The following is a 21,252-nucleotide window of genomic DNA, read 5'->3' as shown; positions in this document are numbered from 1 at the left end:
TTGTGCATTGGAAATTATTGTCAGTGCAGTGTGATAGAGTGACAGAAGTGGGTATAAGTGCTGTAATTTTGTTTTTATGTATTTATGTGCAAAAGGGAATGGATTAACACTTTGTGAAGCATTACAGAATATTGCTGACCTTTCAATTCTAAAGGTGCACCAATAACGTTAGCAACGTAGTTAGGTCTTGTGACTAAAGCTACGTCACCTGACCAAAACTGAAGTGAAAGGCACGTGATTTGCTGCCCCAGAACAAAGATGGCGTCAGACGTTAACACCACACCGCTACATGTACTCTTTTCGCTTTTAGTTTTGCAGTTTGCTACAGGATTTATCTTCGACGGCGATAAATACAAACGGCAGGTAATATGAACGTTTTATTATCTAACTTGCTACCTATCTAGAGTATCTCAAACGTGAACAGTCATAGCGTGATAATGTGTTGCTCTGTGTTTGGTAGCTGGTTGGCAATCTTGTAAACAGAAACGTTTGGACTTCCTTATTGTATCGTTTAGCAAATAACAGTTGCCTGTCGTTGGTAGTATTTTAATTGGCTACATTTGAATGTGAATAAGTAGCTGCATTATAAACCCCGGTCATTTTCTATCCAAGGAAAATATACGGAACTAGCTGACTTGGCTGCATTGACTATATGTGGAAACATTGTTGGGAGTCAACGTGAACCGAAAGAAAACTGACATTTAAATTAGCCTGCGAGTATTATAATTATTATGTACGTATATTCTTCTTGATTAACTCCGCGGAGAGAGTATGAACAGTTCCGTTTTGCAGTCTACGTGTGAGAATTTCAGTTTGATGGAAACCCAACTGTCAAATAGTGTAGATTTTACATTAGTCAGTGATGAACTCCTCTTCCACTTGTGAACTGAACTGCGAGTCTCCTGGAAAGCGCATTCTATATATCACAGAAACTATTTTGATCACACAAACACTGGAGATGAGTGTGTGTGTGTGTGTGAATATACACATGGTTTATTCAAAAAAGCAAAAATCAAGCAGGGTTATCCGGTGACTGTGTAGCTATGGCAGTTGAACGACCTGCATATATTCTCGATATGAACGAAAGCTACTGAGCTTGTTACGAATCAGTGTTTGTGAAGAGGTCACGCGCCTACTGCTACCGACGCTTATGATAAGGTTAATGAAGAACGATCCTCTGTTGAAACCTGTTGTCCGCTTTCTGTTGTCTATACTCCCCGTTGATAGTTCCCAGGGTCAGCTAACGCGGCTCTGCTGAACATCACGTTTTCTGTACAAAAAAGTAAAACGGATCCAGAGTCCGTGCATTTGGACACCCCGTTCTCACGGTTCTTTTTTTCTCTCCATCCTTCACAGGTGTCCTTTGAGCTGAACCCGGGTCTGAACGCCTCGAGTCCGCTACCCCCTGGTGTCGGCTTGCTGCACGTGCGGGCTCTGGGGGCCAGTGACACCCTGCACTTTCTCCTCTCCAGCCTGGGCGCCCCCGCCCTGATGCTGGTGCACACAAACTCCTCTTCCTCCTCCGTGAAGGTGGACTGGCGCCGCTTCCTCTCGGGCAATACCTCCGGCAGCCTGCAGGTGGTGCCAGAGAGCAGCGTGCAGTACAGCAGTGCGCTGGTCTTCACCAGGGTGAGGATCTCACCCCCGCCTTTTACTTCGACAACAGAAAATAAATGCATCGATCTTAGTGAAGTATTATGTAGACCGTTTAGTTAAATGTGTTAATGTAGGCACAATATTGCTACGCTAAAGGGACAGTTGATTGTAGCGCTATTTGCTCTTCTTTTACTGGGGCTTAATGTTACTCTGTTTTCTGCCGCGCGGCTGCTTGTATAAACCCATTTGAATTCGCGTGTGTAGGCCTACTTTGTTTTGTAAGCCACTGGATGAAAAGAAATGCTAAATGAACGCAGTGTAATGTTATTGCGTAACAGTGATTGCTCGCCTGTGGCTTTTCTACCGTTCCACATACTGCACGTGCCCATTTCTTTTTTTTTCTTTTTCTTTTCTCTTTCGTAATTGGCTGTCTGGAACAGGTTGCTCCTGAAGCAGATATATTTTTTAATTCCTTCTTTCTCTTCTGCTTTTCTACCTAAACTTTCTGAATGTCTCCTTCATTCTGACTGAGCTGGATCTTACTCTTACTACATTTGTGCCTTGTACTGAGGCATTTGCCCCATTTTGACACCCTCAAGTCTTTTCTGTGAATTCTCCTTTTAGTTCTGAGTCCATGCAACGTTTTATTAGTAGAATTATAGCTACTCGAGTCGTTTGTTTTGGAAGTAATGTACTTTGTTAGGTTTATTTGTGCAATAGTAGCATTTTGCCTCCTGTAATGCATACTCTTGTATGTAAACATAAGCAAATTACAGATTTTTTTCATTTCAACAGAAAAATGTGCAGTGAATCAAAGAGCAATCGATACGAAGCTGCATTTCACCTTTGAAATGTGCTTCTGCTTCTGTAAATATTTGATTTATTTGTTTTTTTCCGGTACTGGACCCCTCCCCTAGTGCCCTCTGGGCTCTCCCTCTTTTTTCCTTTCTTTCTCTCCCTCTTTCTCTCATTTGTGCAAATTTGCTTTTGTTGAAGTTGTTTTGGCAAGTAATTGATGTGGCTCCCATGGATAAAGTGAAGCCCCTTCAGGAAAGAGGTGTAACTTCTTTGGGAAGTTTTAAACATGCGCCCCCCCCCCACTCTCAGGTGTGGGAGTACGAAGATAGCAACGACACGGCCGACCCCCAGAGCGTCCCCCCCTCCGGCCTCCTGCCCCCCTACGAGCTCCAGAAGTTCACCTGGCGGAACCTGGGCCCGACCCTGAACCTCACGACCGGCACCGCTCAGCTCTGCGGGGGGGACGGCGGCCCCAGCTTCACCAACGGCTCCTTCTGCCTGCAGGTAACGGGCTTCAGCCCTTTGAAGAGTCGGGGTTTAAAAAAAAATCTTTCTTCAAAATTCCAAGTCATTGGTCTAGAACTCCATTGCTTTCAGTCACCAGTAGTGATTGTTACATCAGCATTAGAATGTTCAGTTAAGAGCAAGGTATTTTTAGTCATAATCTCTCATGTTGAAACTCACCGAAAACCAGCATACACTGCGGCCCTCCAGACTGTACTTTGACATCCCCGCAGTATACGGTTACACTTTTGTCACCCGTTTGTCATACTGCGTGATGGTTTGCTTCGTGTCCGATTGGAACGTTTGATGCCTCCATTTTGCGTTCCCAGATATCTGCGTTTGGGTCCGGGGGTCGCGACCCCGTCTGGCCCGGCCTCCTCCACAGTGCAAACTCCTCCCAGTTGCGGGTGTGGCTGGACGGCATCACGCCCAGGTCCAATTTCTCCCGCTTCTTCCTGGAGCTCCAGACCGTGGGCCGCAGCGAACTCCAGAGCAGAGTGGACATCGTGAGATCCATAGACGACGAGTACACTCCCTCTATATTCCAGGTGGGTGTGTGTGTGTGCATGAGTCCGCGCGCGTGTGTTGGTGTGTGTTGGTGTGTGCATGTGCGCGCGCGATACGTATGTTAAGGTCTGTGTATCAGTGGTGTCGTTGTGCTGTTGCGTTTCAGACGCCATTGCTCCATTGCTTTCGTTTTGTTGCTGGAGGTTTGTGGTGTGCGAGCGTGAGTTTGCGAGTGCATGTTTGTGTTCTCGGAGCGCAAGTGTCTGTATTTGAGGTTCTGTCCAGGATATGCTTTATGGTTCTTGCTTGCCTTCCCAGCCAACGCAAAATGTTCACACAATGTTACTGGAATGCTTGCCAGTGTTATAATATTGCTGCCACATTGCATCAACATGGTGCGGGCATTTTGTGTTAGCTGGGCTGGTTAGCATAATTAAGTTGTGCTAGTTAATGCCTTGGTGATGTTGCGTAGCTGGTCTGGGAGTGCAGTTAGCCAGGTCTGGTGCTATTGCTCATGTAACTCTATGACTGATGTGCTAATGTTCTCTTATGCTGCTAGTAGCTCTGGATAAGAACATCTGCTATGGGAATGTATGTAATGTACAACGGGTTGTGTGCAGAGGTTTGCCCGAGTGTGGTGTGGCTCTTTTGCTTCAGAGATGCATGTTATGTTGGTAGAACTGACGTGTGCTTTGGAGATATTTAGGCTACATTTCCTGCTTGCGTTTGAAGCTGCTTTGTCCCACTCTGGGATTTGAACCCGTTGAGACCCGACTGTGCCCGTTTTGCCCGGTACCCTCCCCAGGTGTCTCAGTGGGTGGCTTCTCCGCCCAACGTCACCTCCCCGGTTTTGGGGTACACGCAGTGGAAGCCCGTGGCCTACCGCAACGCCACGCCCAGTTTGGAGCTGGCCACGCCCTGCCGGCACACGGGGCCCCTGCCCCTGCCCCGGCTGCCCCCCTCCGGCCTCGTTGGGGCCTATTTCGGGGACGGCTACCAGGCCAGCGGCCTCAACGTCACGTTCGGCATCGCCGGGGACCCCCTGTACGACGCCACCAAGTACCTCAGCTGGTGAGTGACGTGGGGAAACGCGTGGTTTGGAGAACCGTTTGTACGCTGCCGCGCCCCGCTCTTTGCGCCTCTTTTCCAATCCCATCGTTCCGGCCCACTTCCTCGGCCCAGTCACGTTTTTGCGGTGGGCGGGACTTTGACACTCTACATTCAGCCGGGCTCTACGGCGCTCCCGTTTTCAGAAACATCTGCTCCTGAAAATTGATGCGTGTTAACTGGGAAAAATCATTTAGGAGCTCATCTATTTGGGCTGCAGTAGTGCGCTCTTTCATTTTTCAACTTAGAAGCTGATGTGCTCCTTGGAAAAAAATGTTAGCGTAGATCCCTGTTGAGATATGCCTATAAGGAAGCCATTATGTGATCGTTTCTGATGGTGGGTTTCTGTGTGCATGGTTCTCCTCTCTCTCTCTCTCTCTCTCTCTCTGTGTGCAGGACTGTTCTGGTGGGCGTGGGTTCTCCCCCCGTGGACTCCTTCTCCCCGGTCGTCATGGTGATCATGGCGGTGGGGCTGGGCACCCCGCTGCTCCTCATCCTGCTGGGCGGGGTCTACATTTGCGTTCGCAAGAAGCGGGCGGAGCCGCTAGCCTACGAGCCAATCAACTGACATTCCCTTATCCCCCAACCCAACGAGCCAATCGACTGACTCTCCCTATCCCCCAGACCCCCATCTGGCTCCAGGCCATTACATGGAGATCCCCCCTTAGCCCCTCCCACAGTTACACGGGTCATATTCGCCACTAGGGGCGCGCTCACGTCACATGATGGATGATACCACCAGGGGAACTGTCTGGGCCTAGACAGCCAATGACTGAGGACGTGTAAAGGAGACAACCAATCATATGAGCCTGCTCAGAATGTCCACCAGTGGCCAGTATTTCAGATCAGAAGCATGACAAATATTGAAACGGGTGTAAATACTGGAATTATACTAATCCGTAAGGCAGCAGGGCTTGCTTTTAAACTTTTAAACATTCCAAAAACCACTTTTAAAAATAGTTTTAGCTTTTTTTAAGTGCCCTGTGCTGCTGGTTTTTTGCTGACTGTTTTATCAAATGTTTTGATATATCTTTTTTTTTTTTTTTTTTTTTTAAACCATTGTTCAGACATATAACACAATGAACTGTTAAGTGGGATTCTGTTTCTGGTCAACTGAAATAGCATTGGGGGCAATTGACTTGCCAAACCTTTCTCAGTTTACCACAAAATCATAACTACTAAGAAAATACTTTTTTTAATTGTTTTTTTTCCTGTACAAACTGAAATGTTACATAGATGAACTCCCAGCTGCTTCAGTGGCTGTGATAACGATGCAGTGTCCTCATGAACGCACAATTATATCTTGGGAAAGCTGTTTGGTAAGATGTTTACATGCGTTTCGCTACGCTCCCTCTCCTTGGAGAGTCTGTGGCCTCTCTGCTGCCCCCTGGAGGAAGGAGGACAATAAGAGTAAGAATGAGTCGTCTTGTAGTTATAGATATGAAAGAGCTGTAAGTTAGGTGCAAAAGGTCATACACAGTGCAAACTGGAAAAGAGGAGAGATGGTGATTGGTGTATAATTATCCAGTCTTTATATGAGAAGCTACTGAGGAGGTCATTTTGGTGAGTAGTGCAGTTTTTTCCTTTTTTTTCTTTCCCATCCCCTGCAAGTAGGTTGGGGGCCAAATAGGTAACGTTTTTTTTAATATAGCTTTTCACATGGTTTGGAACCAATCCGGGAAGCTCTCAAATCACTTTTTTGCAGTGTTAAAATGTGTTTCCAGCTATCCCCCCTCACCCCAAAACTCTTCTCCCTAGTTTTGCATAAATGTCAGCTCTTTAGCATTTTTACAGAAATCTGTGTGCAGTAGTGTGCAGGTACTGTTTAATAAGAGGTTCACATGTTGCTTTGCTCTCTGTTCTAATCACTAAATCTCAAAACAGGGGTTTACATTTTTTTTTAAATTAATAGAAATCATGTTTTAAGTTTCAAGTTGTAAATGATTGTTTTTAAATTATAATTTGCTTTCCATAAAGATTTGCACAACACAAACCTGGCTCTGTTGCGATTCTGTACTGTGACGGATAAACATTTTTTTTTAAGATGGTGGCCTCAGGCTTCACTGCATGTCTTCATTCCCTCTACGCAGAATAAAGCCAGGCATTTATACAGAGGAGTAGTGCGTCTTCTTCATTCGAGAAGGGCAACCCTTTGCTTTAGGCGCTTCTAAAAAAACTAATTTAGAAAATGAATCATCCTCTTCCTAATGGAACCATCTTAGTGTTGGGGCAGAGAATACCTTGACACCAAAATGCAGGTTTGCCCAGAAGAACAGGCAGTCTGCCCAGGTTCCCCTAGTTCCATGTGTGTCGCACTTGATACAGAGTGGAACTCCAGGATATATTTGTTCATCTCTCATGTTAACCTGAAGTTGGACACCAATTGGCTGAAACGCAGACCATATTCATTTTGCAATTTTAATAACTATTAATTTTCAGGCACCATGGGTCCCCCCCCACTATAAAATATAACATTTGAAAAGTGTTCAAGCATTCAAAAACATAATTGGTGGTCAATTGACCAGAAGGGAAAGTCGTCAAAGAGTGCATAAATCAATAGCTAATACTATTTTACTTATACGTGTACCATAATTCTAGCTAATGGGTAAGAGTACAATTTCACCATCAGTCACTGGAAATGGAACCGAAATCTGACAGTGTACATGATTTTAAAAAATAAAAAAGGCACAGACATGTAAACCGAAGACTGCAGTAAACTATAGTGCATAAAATACTAATAGTACAAAACAGTCCTGGTCTCCTGTAGTTAGTGTATAGACCAAAGCTTTCACCCTACAGTGCGTTTTGTTCTCGTACAGTCAAGACAAACATGGGCTTGTCCAAGGCCCTACTTCAGAATGAAAGAAACAGAACAAAACTAGACAAACTAGTACAGTCTCTTTGCCTCCTGTCTCCTATGAATCACAGTCTTGGGGGTGGGGCCTGACATGACTGTTTTTGCCCATATGCAAACCGCAAATCACAACTGGCTGTGGTGGAAACATAGAGCTGTTCCAGTTCTGCTGAGTTTCAGCTGTGTAGGAAACGTAGAGCTGTTCCAGTTCTGTTGAGTATCAGATGTGAAAAAAAAGAGCTGTTCCAGTTCTGTTGAGTATCAGATGTGAAGGAAACAGAGCTGTTCCAGTTCTGTTGAGTATCAGATGTGAAGGAAACATAAAGCTGTCTTCTTGGTGGGGAAAGCAGTATCTGACAGTATGGAAGGGATTTCACTGCAGTGTTCTCAATGCTACAATTGAGCCTGTTTCCTTCAAACCAGTGTTCTACTGGGAGGTGCCAGTCACGTCCAGAGAAGAAGTCCCAGCGTCCCCAGGTCCCGTTCGAGGCCTGGCCGCCGGCCCGAAAGGAAACGCAGCCCCGCCTCTCACCCCCAGAACCTCATGCGGGGGGGCGCGGGTGTGGGCGGGGGCTCCACGGCCAGGAGCCCGCCCCCTCCCTCCAGGGTGAAGATGAAGTAGAGGTTGGCCCCCAGCATGGGTAGAATGGGCAAGAAGGACAGGCCGAACCCCAGGCCCCTGACGGGGCTCCCCAGGGCAACAGACACCCAGTACACCAGCCTGGGGGGGGGGAGCACAGGGAAATGGGTCAGTCACAGGGGAATACCTTATCCAAAAAAGGGCAGGCTTCGTTTCAGTCTAGCGCTAAGCACTGCGATGATTTAAGAGTGGAGGGGGAGGGGGGGAATATTAATGCAGTATCACCAAGCTAATGTAGAAAATACAGGTTCCATTGCAGCTGCCATCATTTACAGAAATACACCGTTGGGTCAAGAAAGTCGTTTAAACAAGAGCTAATCTACAGTTTTACAAGCAGTTTGTAAACAGAATCAGGTGGATACACTCAGAATTCTAGCTTCTATAAACGTATGAGGAGGCTTCAGCTGTAGTCACCATTCTAATCTCTTTAACAGCACAATAAGAACTTTTCTTTACTTTGGTATAAAAGTTCAAATGCAAGCTGGCAGCCTGAAACTAAGTCTTATTGTGGTGAATAACTAAGGCACGCGTACCTAGATCCACTAGTAAGTGGCAGTACGCAATGCGAAGTAACAGCACCGGTACTCCATACTGGTGAATACCAGCCCAATTCAAACACTGGTTTATTGTAAATTTCATCCTGATGTTAGGAACTACCTCCACCTGCACCCCCCACACACCCGCCCGCCCGCCCGCACACACAGCTGATGCACAGTGGTACAGTGTGCCAGGTCATGTAGCAGAAGCAGTGACCGTCGGGGTGCTCAGGACATGGGGGAGTTTCATAAGGCGAGAATAAGGTGTGGGCTATCTGGCTAACGTGTGTAGCGGAAGATTTTTTTTGCGGTGCCTTTACCTGCCGAAGGCGAAGACGACGGTCAGCAGGGGCACCAGCTTCAGCAGGTCCTGGCTGACATAGGTGGCCATGATGGCCAGCTGCAGGAAGTAGAGCAGGAAGAGGGAGAGCGAGTCGCTGGCGTAGCGCCAGTGGACGCTCACCTCCCGGTTCTGCGCCCCCCCGTCGTACAGAGGCTTCGACGAGCTGAACCGGAGCCGGGACACCCCCAGAACCAGCACACCTGGGGGGGGGGGGGCAAAGTCACAGGGTTAAGGTCAATTAACCTTTCAAGATGTGAGATCACAAAAGTCTGATTAGACTGTTCTTAACTGAACATCATAATTCTGATGTAACAGTCACTACTGGTAACTGTAAGCAACAGAGCTCTAGAACACTGGCTTGGAATTTTGAAAAAACATTCCCAAAAAAAAAAAAATGCTCTTGGCAGGGCTATAACAGGCCACTACAGTTAAGAGTTAACCAGATCGCATGGATTCCCGGGTCTGAAATGTTCGCCGATATATTTCTTTTTTAAAATAGGTGAAACCAATACAGGCCATGACAGCTGAAGACTGTTCTCCTGTCCTTACATGATGTTCTATTACTGCGGTCCAATTCTTTGAGCAAACTGGTGTACACGACTAATTAGCTAATTGAGCCAGGGTAATTGATAGTGAAAACGAGACCCTGCACATGCACCTGTCTGGAGGTACCCGAAAGGCCGGCCGGCGTCCGGCGGCGAGCGGGAATCACGATCCCAAACGGGGCGTCCCTGCCAGCCCACTCACCCAACACAATGGGCACGGTGGCGAAGACGGAACAGCGCAGTGTGTAGATCAGCCTAAGGGGGGCGGTGCTGAGCAGCGGGGCGTCGAAGGGCAGGAAGGCGTACGCGCCCCACACCAGGAAGGGGAAGGAGACGGCCGCCGCCAGGACGAACGCTCCGAGCTTCAGGACGTCCCGGTCAAAGCAGGAACCTTAAGGAGGTGAAGGAAGAGGTCTTAATTCTAGCCCCTGTGACCTTCCATTTGAAAACGGTCCACTTTCAGTCTCCATACTTCTTAATACATTAAGTTTTCGTGGTGTTGTTCTGCAGAACAGGGGTCCCCAGCCCTGGTCCCAGAGGGCCAGGAAGTGCACTGGGGAACACTGCAGTTGATCGCTTAGCCGATTGATCAAGTGGTTGATTACAGAGTTTCAGCCGATTCCCATTGGTTACTAATTTCGAAAAATTGAAAGCCAGCAGACCCTTCAAGCCTGGTGTACAGTAAAGTGCACAATGTTTTGTGCAAGGCCTTGCTTTGTTCCGTGTGTGTCACACTTGATACAGAGTGGAACTCCAGGATGTGTTCATCTCTCAATTACACACTATATGACCAAAAGTATCTGGACACCCCTTGGTCTGGGGCTGTTGTTCATGGTTTGGGCTAGTCCCCTTAGTTCCAGCAATAGCGAATCTTAATGCGATTTTGTGCTTCCTCAGTGTGGAGAAGCCGCTTTCCTGTTTCAGCATGTCAATGCCCCCAGGTGCACAGCAAGGTCCAATAAGAAATGGTATAGTCAAGATCGCTGTGGAAGAACTTGACTGGTCTTCACAGAGCCTTGACCTTAACCCCATCAAACAACTTTTGGATCAATTGGAAAGCCAACTGTGAGCCAGGCCTAATCGCCAAACCAGTGCCTGACCTCACTAACGCTCTCCTGGCTGAATGGAAACAAATCCCTGAAGCAATGCTCCAATATCTAGTATAAAGCCTGCCCAGAAGAGTGGAGGCTGATATAGCAAGAAAGGGTGGACTCCATATTAATGCCCATAATTTTGAATGAGATGTTTGATGTCAGGTGTCCACATTTGGCCATATAGTGTATGTATTTAACAACTGTATAATGGGATTACTGCAGAGGCAATATGCACAGTATTAGTGTTACATCCCCTTCTGGAAATTACATATTTATGAAACATTACTCACATTTCGATGTGTTGGAGTTTGTTGACCAATCATAATAGGCGTCTGGTGGGGTGCCTTGGGGGCTAAGCAAGGGGTTTTTCTCAATCTCGCCCGCCCTGAAGGCCGCGCTTTCTGCCGCGTCCTTGTACTTCATGGAGGGGCGCAGAATCGTCACGTTGGGGCTGAAAACCTGGGCGGCCTTCTCCGGCATCCAGTTGGCAGAGTCGCGCTCGTCGATCATGAAGTGGTCTAGTGGCCCTTTGCCGTTCGCCTCCGCCTCCTTCGCTTTCTCCACCTCCGTCCAGCGTCCCTCCATCCTGCTCCCTCTCCCTCCCAGCTCGCTCTCCGTCCGACTTCCCGGGCCTCTCCGTGACGACGACATTGATTCCGCGCTGCCCTTCCCTCCCTCCGCCTGGCTCCCTATCCCTTCTCCCGCTCCGCATTTCTGCCTGGTCAAACCTAATTTCGCCCCCTCCTTCCTTATCTCCTTGTCTCCGGGCCACTGTAGGGTACTGGGCTCCAACCTGGCGGAGCTAACTGGCACGTCTTCGTCCGCTCCCTGCTGGTACCGGCCTAGCATCCGCGGTTCCGCCATGGTCGGGCCACAACCCGGGGCTCTGGCAGCTCCGCAGTGTCCGTCTCTGCGCGCACCTATTTGAGGTTCCCGTTCGCTTTGGACAACCTGTATGTCCGTGCAGGCTTAATGTTCCCCCCTTTCTCTCCACAATATGGAAGCAAAGGACTCCAAACACCAATTGTCAATTTCACACTCTTCCGCTTTCCCTCCAGCACAATGTCTGGAAAGAGAAAAAACTGGTTTCGGTCGTTGTTTACGCACACATGTCCCTTTTCAAAAGAAAGTTGTCGTTAGATCTAAACTCTTACACACGTTCACAATCACATTGGATTTTTATTAGTTTAGCTATTGCTGCTTTGTTGGTGCTATGATTTATTTACTAGGCTACTTGGCCTCACCTTTCGCAAACGGCGTTGTCAGCAACACTAATCTAACCTTAATCAAAAACGTAGATCTCTCAGTAGTCACAGTTTTAACGAGTCCGAATGAGTGTAAAATGCATAAACTGTTAGGAAGTGCGACAATTGACACACAACGAGAAGCACTATAGTAAGTGTATCAACTACTCACACAGACAGGAAACAACAGGTTAATTCAACACAGACTCGATACGAAACTCCACTTAGGGACACCGAAACTTGCACTTGTCCAAAAGGAAACCTGGCATACATGTGTATCTGTCTACATAAAAAGAAATAGCAAACTTGTAGGTAAATATTAAATGTCATAACCATCTCTTACCAGCCACAAACAACAGTCTGAATGTCGTAATTACTGCTGTGCCATCTAACAGCTTCTCACTCTCACGTAATCGCAGTCCTGGTGCAATAGTACTAAAATGTAAAACTTGCGAGGGAGGGGCGGGCTGGCGACAGGTGTGGCTGTGTAAACGTTTTAAAGGTGACGCGATGTGATATGCCTCACTTCCCCTCCCCCTTCTCGTCTGTCATCTATACTTTTTAAAGGCCGATATAGTAGTAACGGGCCAATATATAGTAGTGGGCCGATTCAAATAGGGATAATGTGGTTCAAATATTATGTGCACGTCGTGGATTTCTGTATAACGCATTCTAGCGATCCAACCAGACTGTCTAACTAAAGGAACAGTACCTCTTATTTTACTTACAAGAAGAAAGCTTTCGATAAAATCGGTGATTCTGTGAATTAGAACTGTGGTTCAATCACAGACGGTACAAATACAGTCGTAAGCTACCGCAAACAACGCCGATAAAATGTCGAAAGCGCACAGTTTAGTAGTAGCTGGCGACTTGTAATTAACTATTGATAGAAAGTCCACTGCCTGAGCAGTTCATTTAATGTTTACACTAGTCAAACCAATAGCGTAGCGGATTTATATTTCAGATCCAATCAGAACTCCCTGCACTACACGTGCTCTGGCCTGGCGAAGTGAAACCAAACTATCTTTCAAATTGTGAATTACAACCTCAGCCAATCATAGGAATATATGAATCCCTTTTATCCAATTGAAGAATGTGTTTTACACATCAAATGGGCGGGACACCGTAAACAGCAGCAAGTTCAGTTGAGACGCAAAGTTGTTGTCATGTCTGCAGTCATAGCGCGACAAGGCTTGGTTAGGTGTCATTATACGGATAATTTAAGAAATGATTTGATATTTTGAATAGATTTTTTTACATTTTAGTTGGTCAGAGAGCAGGTATACTCCGAACAGGATGGGTAGTGTGTGTAGAGAGATCGTGACCATACAACTGGGGCACTATTCAAACTTTGTCGGGACACATTGGTGGAATTTACAGGTTAGTGGCTAATTTACCAAGATAGCATAATATACTGATCTACGATAATCTACATTTTGTTGGTAGTTTCAGAGCTCCGATCCATATTTGTTTTAATCCTGAATGGATACAGTCTTCCTTAATTTGCTTTATTTATAGCTATCGTTCGCTAACCCACTAGCCGACATTTTAGTTAGCTACATAGCCAGTAGCAAGCTAGCTTGAATTGTATTAACTATACATTTCTACAGGAACTCCCTCGGGTGCCCAACGACGTAACACTGCATCGATTGCCACTTGGGGCAGCTAGTTAGCTTGCTAGGTTTCATCTTAATCACGCTGATACACAGCGAATTCAAAATTTTGTTTATTCATCGCCCCTGCGCTGTTCCGCAAGATTTAATGGCAAGCTGCATTCTTAGTCGAATGTTCAGTTGTGCTTGAGTAGCCTAAGTTAGATGCCGTAGAGTGTTTTGTAAACTGGAGTCCGGGGTCTCCAATCTGTCATCTCACCAATGCTTGAAATTGGTAAATGGCAAATGGACTGCATTTATATAGCGCGTTTATCCAAAGCGCTTTACAATTGATGCCTCGCATTCACCAGAGCAGTTGGGTGTTAGGTGCTCAGGGACACTTCGACACGCCCAGGGCGGGGGTCGAACCGGCAACCATCCGACTGCCAGACAACCGCGCTTATCTCCTGAGCTATGTCGCCCCATAAATTTAAGAACTATACAGGTTAATGATGCGCGGTGTGTTAGTAGGACTGCGGTCCTTGTTAAAACGAGAACTGATGGAACGAATCACATGTAAATCAGTGTAAAACGCGCATGTGGACAAAGGATTGTTATCTAGTCTTAATTTTGTCTCTGTCCTCCCTTCCCCATAGGATGCATCCCTGTCCTATGAGCCGGACTCGACAGCACCCCTTAGCGAACTGCAGAGTGATGTGCTGTTTCGGGAGGGGATGACGCTAGGGGGGCAGGTGACCTACACCCCCAGGCTTATAGCCATGGACCTCAAGGGTAATCTCACTCAATATCGGAGATGAAGATGGATGTCACGATAGTGAGAACAATACCATGATTCTGAGTTAACCCTCATACTGTTACACAGCAACAGGCCAAATCGATTGTCAGTGCAAAGATATGCATTTCAGGAAGTGACATCAGCATGCCAGTGTGTCTGTTTCTTCACGACCTCAGAACATTTTGCTCCATATATTTTTACCCCATGGTTCTCTCTCTCTCTCTCTCCGGCCCTTTCAGGAAGTCTCCAGACTTTGAGGCAGGAGGGCAGCCTGTATGAAACAGGAAAAGACACCAGTGCTTTCACATGGTCAGTCACGTGTTTGACGTCTTTCTGTGTGCGTTTGTGTGTGCGCGTGTGTGTGTGTGTGTGTGTGTGTGTTTAAATTACCGATTAGGCCCGTGTGCATTTCTAAGCAACATTGCATGTATGTGTGCGTGCGTGCGTGTGTGTGTTTGCCATCATGGCTGATGGAATTTTGTTCCAGGGAAGGGCCAATGATGACGCACAGGGAAAGCCCCCCAACAAAAAACTTATTTCTTCAGGATTTGGACAAACTATGAGGTGATTCTCTCCATCTCTCATCTCTCTTCTCACTCTCACCAGTCACTCACTCACCACTCCTCTCTCTCTCTTCAGTGACATCTGTCTTAGCTGCTCACGTCCTGTCTCTCCTCGTGTCGTGTTCACGCTCAGCCCGTCTGGCTGACTGTGCGTGGCTTCAGTAACAGTACTCTCTGTGTCCAGGAGGGGGAGATACTGTCCGAACCCGAGTTCAGCACAGCTCAGCTGCAGCAGTGCTCAGGTAAGGGGACCAGGGGCCTGTGTCACGACGCAGGGTTACTGAGGATCCAGGGTTAGCTGGATAACAACTGGAGTCAAAACCCGGAGCCCTCCCAAATCTGGAACGTGGACTGAAGTGGAAAGAGCCGCTCCGGGTTTTACTCGGTGCAGCTATTCAGCTAACTTACATTACATTACATTACATTACACGCATTTAGCAGACGCTCTTATCCAGAGCGACTTACATTGTATCCATTTATACAGCTGGATATATACTGGAGCAATGCAGGTTAAGTAACTTGCTCAAGGGTACAACGGCAGTGTCCTACCGGGGAATCGAACCTGGGACTTTTAGGTTACAAGACCAACTCCTTAGCCATTATACTACACTGCTGTCCCTTAGTGGTCGAGCTTCGTGATACAGGCCTCAGGCCTCCAGTTTCTAGACACAGTATTTTCCAACTAATACAAGTAGTTTCACCAAACTGGGCAGCATGCTGTTTCATTACTTATGTCTGTAGGGGTGTTTCTTTACCGAAGTGCATATTATTTGATTGAGGCAGTGGCCATATAAAATGGGCAGGTAAACACTGGGTCATCAAGGCACGTGCCACAATATAGGGATATGAACAGAAAATAGAGTGCCCATTGTCATATAACTGACACCCAGTCCCTTGGCCCTCCCAGCTCGAACTCTGTTTGCCGTTGCTGCACAGGGGCTGTTGCCGTGCCGACGGTGAACAGCAGTCTGGAGCATGCTCAGAAGCTGTACAGGCTGGAGGGCAGCGTGAGAGTGTGGTCGGACTTCCTGAGGATCCACCTCCACCCGAGAACCATCTCCGTCATCAACCAGTACAACCACGATGGGTATGGCACTCCCTTATCACCCGCTCTTCTTCTGTGGTAATCTGCACTGCTCCCTGCCAACGCTACTCCGCCTGTGAATTTGCAAAGGTGGTCAACGACCTTGATGTTCGCAAACTTGATATTTATATGTCAATGCAAAAAATGACCTGATGGTGTCTAGTGCAGCGTTATCTGATTTTCATTTTATTTTTTAAAATGGGTTTTACCTTTCTGACAGGAGAGTAAAGAGGACTTTTTAGTTGAAGTTAAGCCTGCAAATTATGCAAAATTCGGGCCGTAGCTTGAGATAATTTGCGCTTTACACAAAACCGGTTGTTATTAAAATGTCTAGAACGCAGTGTTTAATCTGCAAATTCATTTAGCTAATAAAATAGATTTTAATTTATTAGTTTATTTGACAGACAATATGTATGAATAGCGTTTCTGTGAATGTGACAAGAACTAGCTAGGCAGGCTAATATTCACCTGCAGTCCCAGGGCTGCGTGTTTTGAGTCGGACGGGTGCTTTACGCTGTTGTGTGCTGACTGTGCTCTTGTGTGGGTGGTCAGGGAATCCCAGCGATTGAAGGCTTTTGGCCAGGGGGAGGCGCTGTGCCAGGGGGTGGTGCTCGAGCAGCTGGAGGACCGGCTGCATTTCTTCGTGGAGGAGTGCGACTACCTGCAGGTGACCGTGGTTTTCCCCGCGCGCGTCCGCGCGACCGGATTCAACCGCGACCATCAGAGAGAGAGGGTCTCTCTGCGTTGCTGAAAGCAGATTTTTACTGCACGAATCTCTCTTCCTTTTCCCGTTCAGGGCTTTCAGGTGCTGTGCGACATTGCCGACGGCTTTTCGGGCTTGGGGTCAAAGGTCACGGAGCTGCTGCACGACTCGTACGGTGGGCGGGGCATCCTGACGTGGGGGTTGGCGCCTGTCAATCATCCGGACTCGGTGCGTAGCAGAGCTCTGATTTGTTGTAATCATGTAGCATCAATGTGGTGATGTTACACACATGGCATATACAGCTTAGGTGTTTAATGGTTATGATGCTTAATACGAGGCTGTGGTGTGTTTTCGTGTTACACTTGTATCTCCATCTAGCCCTTCTGTTGCGCTTGTATCGTTAACTTGAGGTTGCAGCTTGTCGTCATGCCTCCTAGTTTGACTTACCATAACTTTCTGACCTAGTCTGTGCTTACTGTGTGAACTGGACTTGTTCATGGTTGTTCCATGAGTATTGTACTTTATATTTTATCAGACCAGTGTTTTGTAGTTGTCCCAATGACCTTTGGTATGCACTTATTGTATGTCGCTTTGGTTAAAAGCGTCTATCAGATAAATGAAATGTAATGTTCTTTGGCTTCAGAGTCCAGTGAAGGAGTTCTACCACCTGATGAACTATGCCTTGGGCACGATCAATATGGCCAATCACAGCTCTTTCTTCTGCCCTCTGACCCTGAGAGGGGGGCTGGGCTTACGTCCGACTCCGCCCGCCTCCTTTCCCCACCTCAACTATGACGTGAGTTGGATGCGTCTCTCGTTCTTCTTTTCCATAAGACACATCATTGGCTCTGCTCAGGCCTAGTAAAACTCATAACCGTTCCAACTGAACGGGCGGCCATATTGCAGTATTTATTTGTGCCTAGGAATTGCTATTTGTTCTTTTTTTCTATTATTTTTTTTCTGGATTTCCTTTTGAATAATGCTATAGCCACCGTTGTGTAAATGTGTGTTATCTGTCTAGTGTTATTTTCTAAAGTTACTGTACAAATTTCTGTTAGCTTGCTTAGCGTTAGTGATTGATTGTTATTGGGCCTCTGAGGCTTCTTGGTGGTGCCGCATTTTGGCTACACTGATGTTCTTCATCTTCTGCACATCGTTCTGGATAAGAGCGTCTGCTAAGTGATGGTAATGTAATGTAATATCGAGGACGCCCAAAAGGACATTGGTCACTTTATATACATTATTCTAATAAATTTTTATTATTTTTTTAAAATTAAGGCTATTAATTTGTCTGGAGATTTCAGAAATCAATGGATATAAAAGGGGGTTCTATTTAAGTGACACCGACATTAGAGGATTCAGTAGATCTAGCGTTGGGCGCATTTTGCCCTCGTTCTGTCGAAGGGCTGATTTTTTTAACGCGTATCCTGCACCCCCCCCTGCCAGCCCACTCTCTGGTTCCACTCCGGCGCGGTGCTGGCGCTGGCCCTGGACTCCCTCACCGTCTCCTACAGGCTGCAGCACCACAGCGCCCCCATGTGGCACCTGGCGGACGCGCTGGCCGTCGCCGGGAGGAAGGTGAGTGGGAGCCGTCAGGGTTTGTACCCGCCGGTTAAACTGATGAGGCGCACGGACAGGTTTGACGAGGCGCATCACAGCTCAGCTGGCTGATGTACGGGTGTCTTTTTGAGGCCTGTGGGAGTGGCTGTACAGCAGTGGTGGACCCCGGGGGGTGGGGGTGGGGGGGGGAGTGGGGTTGCAGGACAAATAGGATAGGAGATAGCAAGGGAAACTGGTGGGGGGGGGGGGCTAAACCCTTTAATTAGCAGGTTTTTTGGAATGTTATTTTCAACATTCTAAGTCCGTGTTCTAGAACTCCATTGATTTCGGTCACGAGTAGTGATTGTGACATCAGCGTTGGAATGTTCGGTTAAGAACATTCTGATCACGTATTTGTGCTTAAACGGTTTAAGCAGGGCCGTCCAGTCTTTTCTGTGAAGGTCCTGTGTGGGTGTAGACTTTTCTTCTGAACTGATTCAACACATCAAGGTCTTTGAAGTCTCGATGAATTGATTTGTTGAATTGAGTGCTTTAGTTGCTTGGCTACAAAAACAACAGAAGCCTGCACCTACTGTTGTTTTAAAATGGTCGGAGAGGTGAGAAAGCGAGATGGGTAATGGTGTGTGTGCGCATGTGCGTGTGTGTGTTAGGTGGTGGCTGCATACGGGGCCATCCCCTTCCCCATGACGCAAGGCAGCAGTCTTCCCGATGCCCTGGCCGGGTACACAGACAAGTTACCATGGAGACCCCTATCAGCTTGCTCGGAGCTGGGCGACGGGTGCTGTTTCAGCCAATCGGTGACTCTGAGGGGCCTGGAGGGGCAGAGCCTTGTCAGGTGAGGGTCTGAAATTTCAGCCAAGTGGTTGAAGGCCTTCACGAACTTCACGAACGTGTGACGATAACGTTAAACACCTTGGCAACTGACTCTCTGACTCTGACCGTATCCCCCCCCCAGCCCGCTGGCCCCTGGGACGGAGCCCGCCACCCCCCTGCACAGCTCCCGAAGCGGAGAGGAGGTGCTGACCGACTTCTTGAGGACGCACTACCCATCCAGTCCTCTGTAAGTCCTGCCCCCCCGCCCCTCCCCCACCACCCAGGGGTGCAGCTAAATGCTGTACGAAACCGACAGGTGGACAAAATGTCCTCTGTGTAGCGGGCAGTCTGAAGACGGGTTACCCAACTCACACTGTCTTCTTAAGACTGCGTGTGAAATCCAGAAGTATTTAATGACAAAAAGACACGTGCAGACAGGCTATGTGTACGCACAAGCTACTTAAAAAAAATCTCATTAAAAGCCCTTTTTTTAAAAACAATTTTGTCTTTTAAATATCTTGTTAAAGCGTTTGAACATTTCTGTTGAGTCGGTAATAATGAAAACGTCTGTGCTGCATTCCCCAGGCAGTGATGCAGCCTGTCGCATTTTTTAAACGAATGTCTCTCCATCGCCTCTTTTGCTCTCTTTCTCCCTCCATAGGGCAGTGCATCTGGTGTCCCAGCCCAGTAAGGTGACCCCTCCCTTCCCCCAGATTTTCAGCCCGTACCTGGACTCCCAGGGGTCCCTGCGCCCCCAGAACATGCCCCCCAACACCGGTGAGTCTCCCTCGCTTCATGCTGTGCGGTTGACTATGTCAGAGTTGGAGTGTGTGTTTGTTTCAGATCAGCATAGCTGTGTGTAGATGCTGTAAGGAAAAAAAAACACAGCTCCGATCTTGATGAAAAAGGCTTTATTCCGATACCGACGGTGACAAAGTACATGACAGGTAATACAAGAATACCAGCAAGCACTCTGGATTCAGCTGAGTTCGTCGATCGGTTTGTGAGAACCGTGACCTAAATACTATTTCGTCTATTGGTTGCCTCGTAGCGTTGACAGATCCATGTATGCTACTGGCTGTTGTTGGTTTCAGAGTTTCTCTGTCTCTTCCTCCCAATCCCTATCATGTCACTACTGTCTCCATTTGGCGAAATCCATGAAATTGTGATATTATTATCTTGATGCATACCAATAAATGTGAGACAGAAACAGAAACAGCCTCTGACCGCCTGTGTCTCGTGCCCTGCAGGCCCAATGCCCGTGCTGCGTCCCTCAGTCCTCCGCCTGGGCCCCTGGCTGTCGAGCGCACCGCGGGCAGCCTGGACCGGAGTGGCGCTTCTGTCAGGGGCCGAATCAGCGAGTGGGAGCCCTGGACAGCTGCGCACCTTGGCGCACTGTTACCGCGACGACCGGGGCGGAGTCCTGCACTCGTCCTCTGAGGACGACGACGACGACGACTGATTGGCTTCTTTAAGAAGGCGGCGTCTCCTCCTCCAGCCCCCTCCCCTCCCCATGCCTCTGCGACATTCCGGCAGTTTCCTCCAGATTCCTGCGGACCGGGGGTCAAGGACGGGTGGCGTTATGCCAGTCATGATTTAAGTTTAAAGGATGGGTGATGGGAGGGAAAGTTTGGAAAGTACGGAAGAGGATTAGGGTCACGTGAAAAAATTTCTTGAGTTCTGACTTTAAAGTCAGAATTCTGAGAATAAAGTCAGAATTCTGAGATTAAAGTCAGAATTCTGAGAATAAAGTCAGAATTCTGATAATAAAGTCATCAGAACTCAAAAAGAAATTGCACGTGGCCCTAATCCTCTTCCGTAGGAAAGAAAGAGGAGATGTGCAAAGACAAAGAAGGGCTCTGAAGGGACAGAGGAGTTGGAGTGTGAAGGAGGACAGGAAAGTGTGGAGGAGTTCTGCCGAGCCTACGGAGCGCTCCTGTAACGTGTATAAAAACCACTTTGCTAAACACAGTGTGTGACGTGGCAGCTGAATGAGAAAGTGTCCAGTCAACAGTCCTGTTGGAATTGACTTTGTCCCAGCGATTTCGAAATCAGGGCCACGACAGTCTGTGATGTTTGTACGTGTATTGGTTTAGCCGGTGGTGAGTGCATGCACGTCTGGTCCATCTGCGAGTTCCACATCCTGGTACGAGTCAGAGAGCACAATGATGTCACGGAAGTGGTGACATTTATTCATTCTGTGAGTTCTACCCCCATTATTCTGATGTGAAATGAATCTTCCCACTGAAAGTCTCAGCTTTTATGGCCCTCCATCCATTCTCTGCTCCTTGTATAGTTGTGGCTCTAGAACGCAGATCAGTCAACAGCCAATGCATAGCAAACATAGTGAGGAATGAGCTTTATCTGCAGTCA

The 21,252-nt window shown here is 47.5% G+C and overlaps 3 protein-coding genes across 5 annotated transcripts; 2 read left to right on the top strand and 1 right to left on the bottom strand.

The window, feature by feature from the left end:
* Positions 1–206: 206 nt before the first annotated feature.
* Positions 207–6,505, top strand: glmp (glycosylated lysosomal membrane protein). The gene is made up of 6 exons (XM_064348530.1): positions 207–363; positions 1,357–1,629; positions 2,704–2,898; positions 3,228–3,446; positions 4,211–4,476; positions 4,909–6,505. The coding sequence occupies exons 1-6, from the start codon at positions 259–261 to the stop codon at positions 5,078–5,080; spliced, it is 1,230 nt and encodes a 409-aa protein (XP_064204600.1). The 5' UTR covers positions 207–258; the 3' UTR covers positions 5,081–6,505.
* Positions 6,506–6,916: 411 nt separating this feature from the next.
* On the bottom strand, positions 6,917–12,647 carry LOC135261864 (transmembrane protein 79-like). 3 transcript variants are annotated; one of them, XM_064348532.1, is made up of 5 exons: positions 12,497–12,647; positions 10,815–11,590; positions 9,633–9,821; positions 8,863–9,085; positions 6,917–8,087 (listed from the first exon to the last, which is right to left on the bottom strand). In XM_064348532.1, exons 2-5 carry the CDS (start codon positions 11,386–11,388, stop codon positions 7,895–7,897), a joined length of 1,179 nt encoding a protein of 392 aa, XP_064204602.1. In that variant the 5' UTR covers positions 11,389–11,590; positions 12,497–12,647; the 3' UTR covers positions 6,917–7,894. The 3 variants fall into 3 exon arrangements, with proteins under 3 accessions (XP_064204602.1, XP_064204601.1, XP_064204603.1); XM_064348531.1 differs by lacking the exon at positions 12,497–12,647 and adding an exon at positions 12,112–12,271; XM_064348533.1 differs by lacking the exon at positions 12,497–12,647 and adding an exon at positions 11,941–11,964.
* A 241-nt stretch (positions 12,648–12,888) lies between these two features.
* Positions 12,889–20,640, top strand: msto1 (misato mitochondrial distribution and morphology regulator 1). The gene is made up of 15 exons (XM_064345611.1): positions 12,889–13,148; positions 14,017–14,152; positions 14,396–14,465; positions 14,644–14,714; positions 14,899–14,961; positions 15,656–15,806; positions 16,356–16,470; positions 16,600–16,734; positions 17,150–17,302; positions 17,953–18,084; positions 18,717–18,901; positions 19,022–19,126; positions 19,541–19,738; positions 20,130–20,140; positions 20,226–20,640. Exons 1-15 carry the CDS (start codon positions 13,065–13,067, stop codon positions 20,339–20,341), a joined length of 1,725 nt encoding a protein of 574 aa, XP_064201681.1. The 5' UTR covers positions 12,889–13,064; the 3' UTR covers positions 20,342–20,640.
* The last annotated feature ends 612 nt before the right edge of the window (positions 20,641–21,252 follow it).

This window comes from Anguilla rostrata, chromosome 8 (assembly GCF_018555375.3).
Source record: "Anguilla rostrata isolate EN2019 chromosome 8, ASM1855537v3, whole genome shotgun sequence".
Classification (NCBI taxonomy): Eukaryota; Metazoa; Chordata; class Actinopteri; order Anguilliformes; family Anguillidae; genus Anguilla; species Anguilla rostrata.
The sequence above is the reverse complement of the archived record's forward strand: the minus strand, read 5'-3'. Positions and strand labels throughout refer to the sequence as shown.

Excerpts from the sequence above, each read along its gene's own strand:
- glmp (XM_064348530.1), top strand. The coding sequence starts at position 259 with ATGGCGTCAGACGTTAACACCACACCGCTACATGTACTCTTTTCGCTT. Across the intron at positions 2,899-3,227 it reads ACGGCTCCTTCTGCCTGCAG|ATATCTGCGTTTGGGTCCGG; the intron begins GTAACGGGCTTC and ends TTGCGTTCCCAG. Across the intron at positions 4,477-4,908 it reads GCCACCAAGTACCTCAGCTG|GACTGTTCTGGTGGGCGTGG; the intron begins GTGAGTGACGTG and ends CTCTGTGTGCAG.
- msto1 (XM_064345611.1), top strand. The coding sequence starts at position 13,065 with ATGGGTAGTGTGTGTAGAGAGATCGTGACCATACAACTGGGGCACTAT. Across the intron at positions 16,735-17,149 it reads CTGTCAATCATCCGGACTCG|AGTCCAGTGAAGGAGTTCTA; the intron begins GTGCGTAGCAGA and ends CTTTGGCTTCAG. Across the intron at positions 17,303-17,952 it reads TTCCCCACCTCAACTATGAC|CCCACTCTCTGGTTCCACTC; the intron begins GTGAGTTGGATG and ends CCCCCCTGCCAG.
- LOC135261864 (XM_064348532.1), bottom strand. The coding sequence starts at position 11,388 with ATGGCGGAACCGCGGATGCTAGGCCGGTACCAGCAGGGAGCGGACGAA. Across the intron at positions 9,822-10,814 it reads AAACTCCAACACATCGAAAT|GTTCCTGCTTTGACCGGGAC; the intron begins GTGAGTAATGTT and ends CACCTCCTTAAG. Across the intron at positions 9,086-9,632 it reads CACCGTGCCCATTGTGTTGG|GTGTGCTGGTTCTGGGGGTG; the intron begins GTGAGTGGGCTG and ends CCCCCCCCCCAG.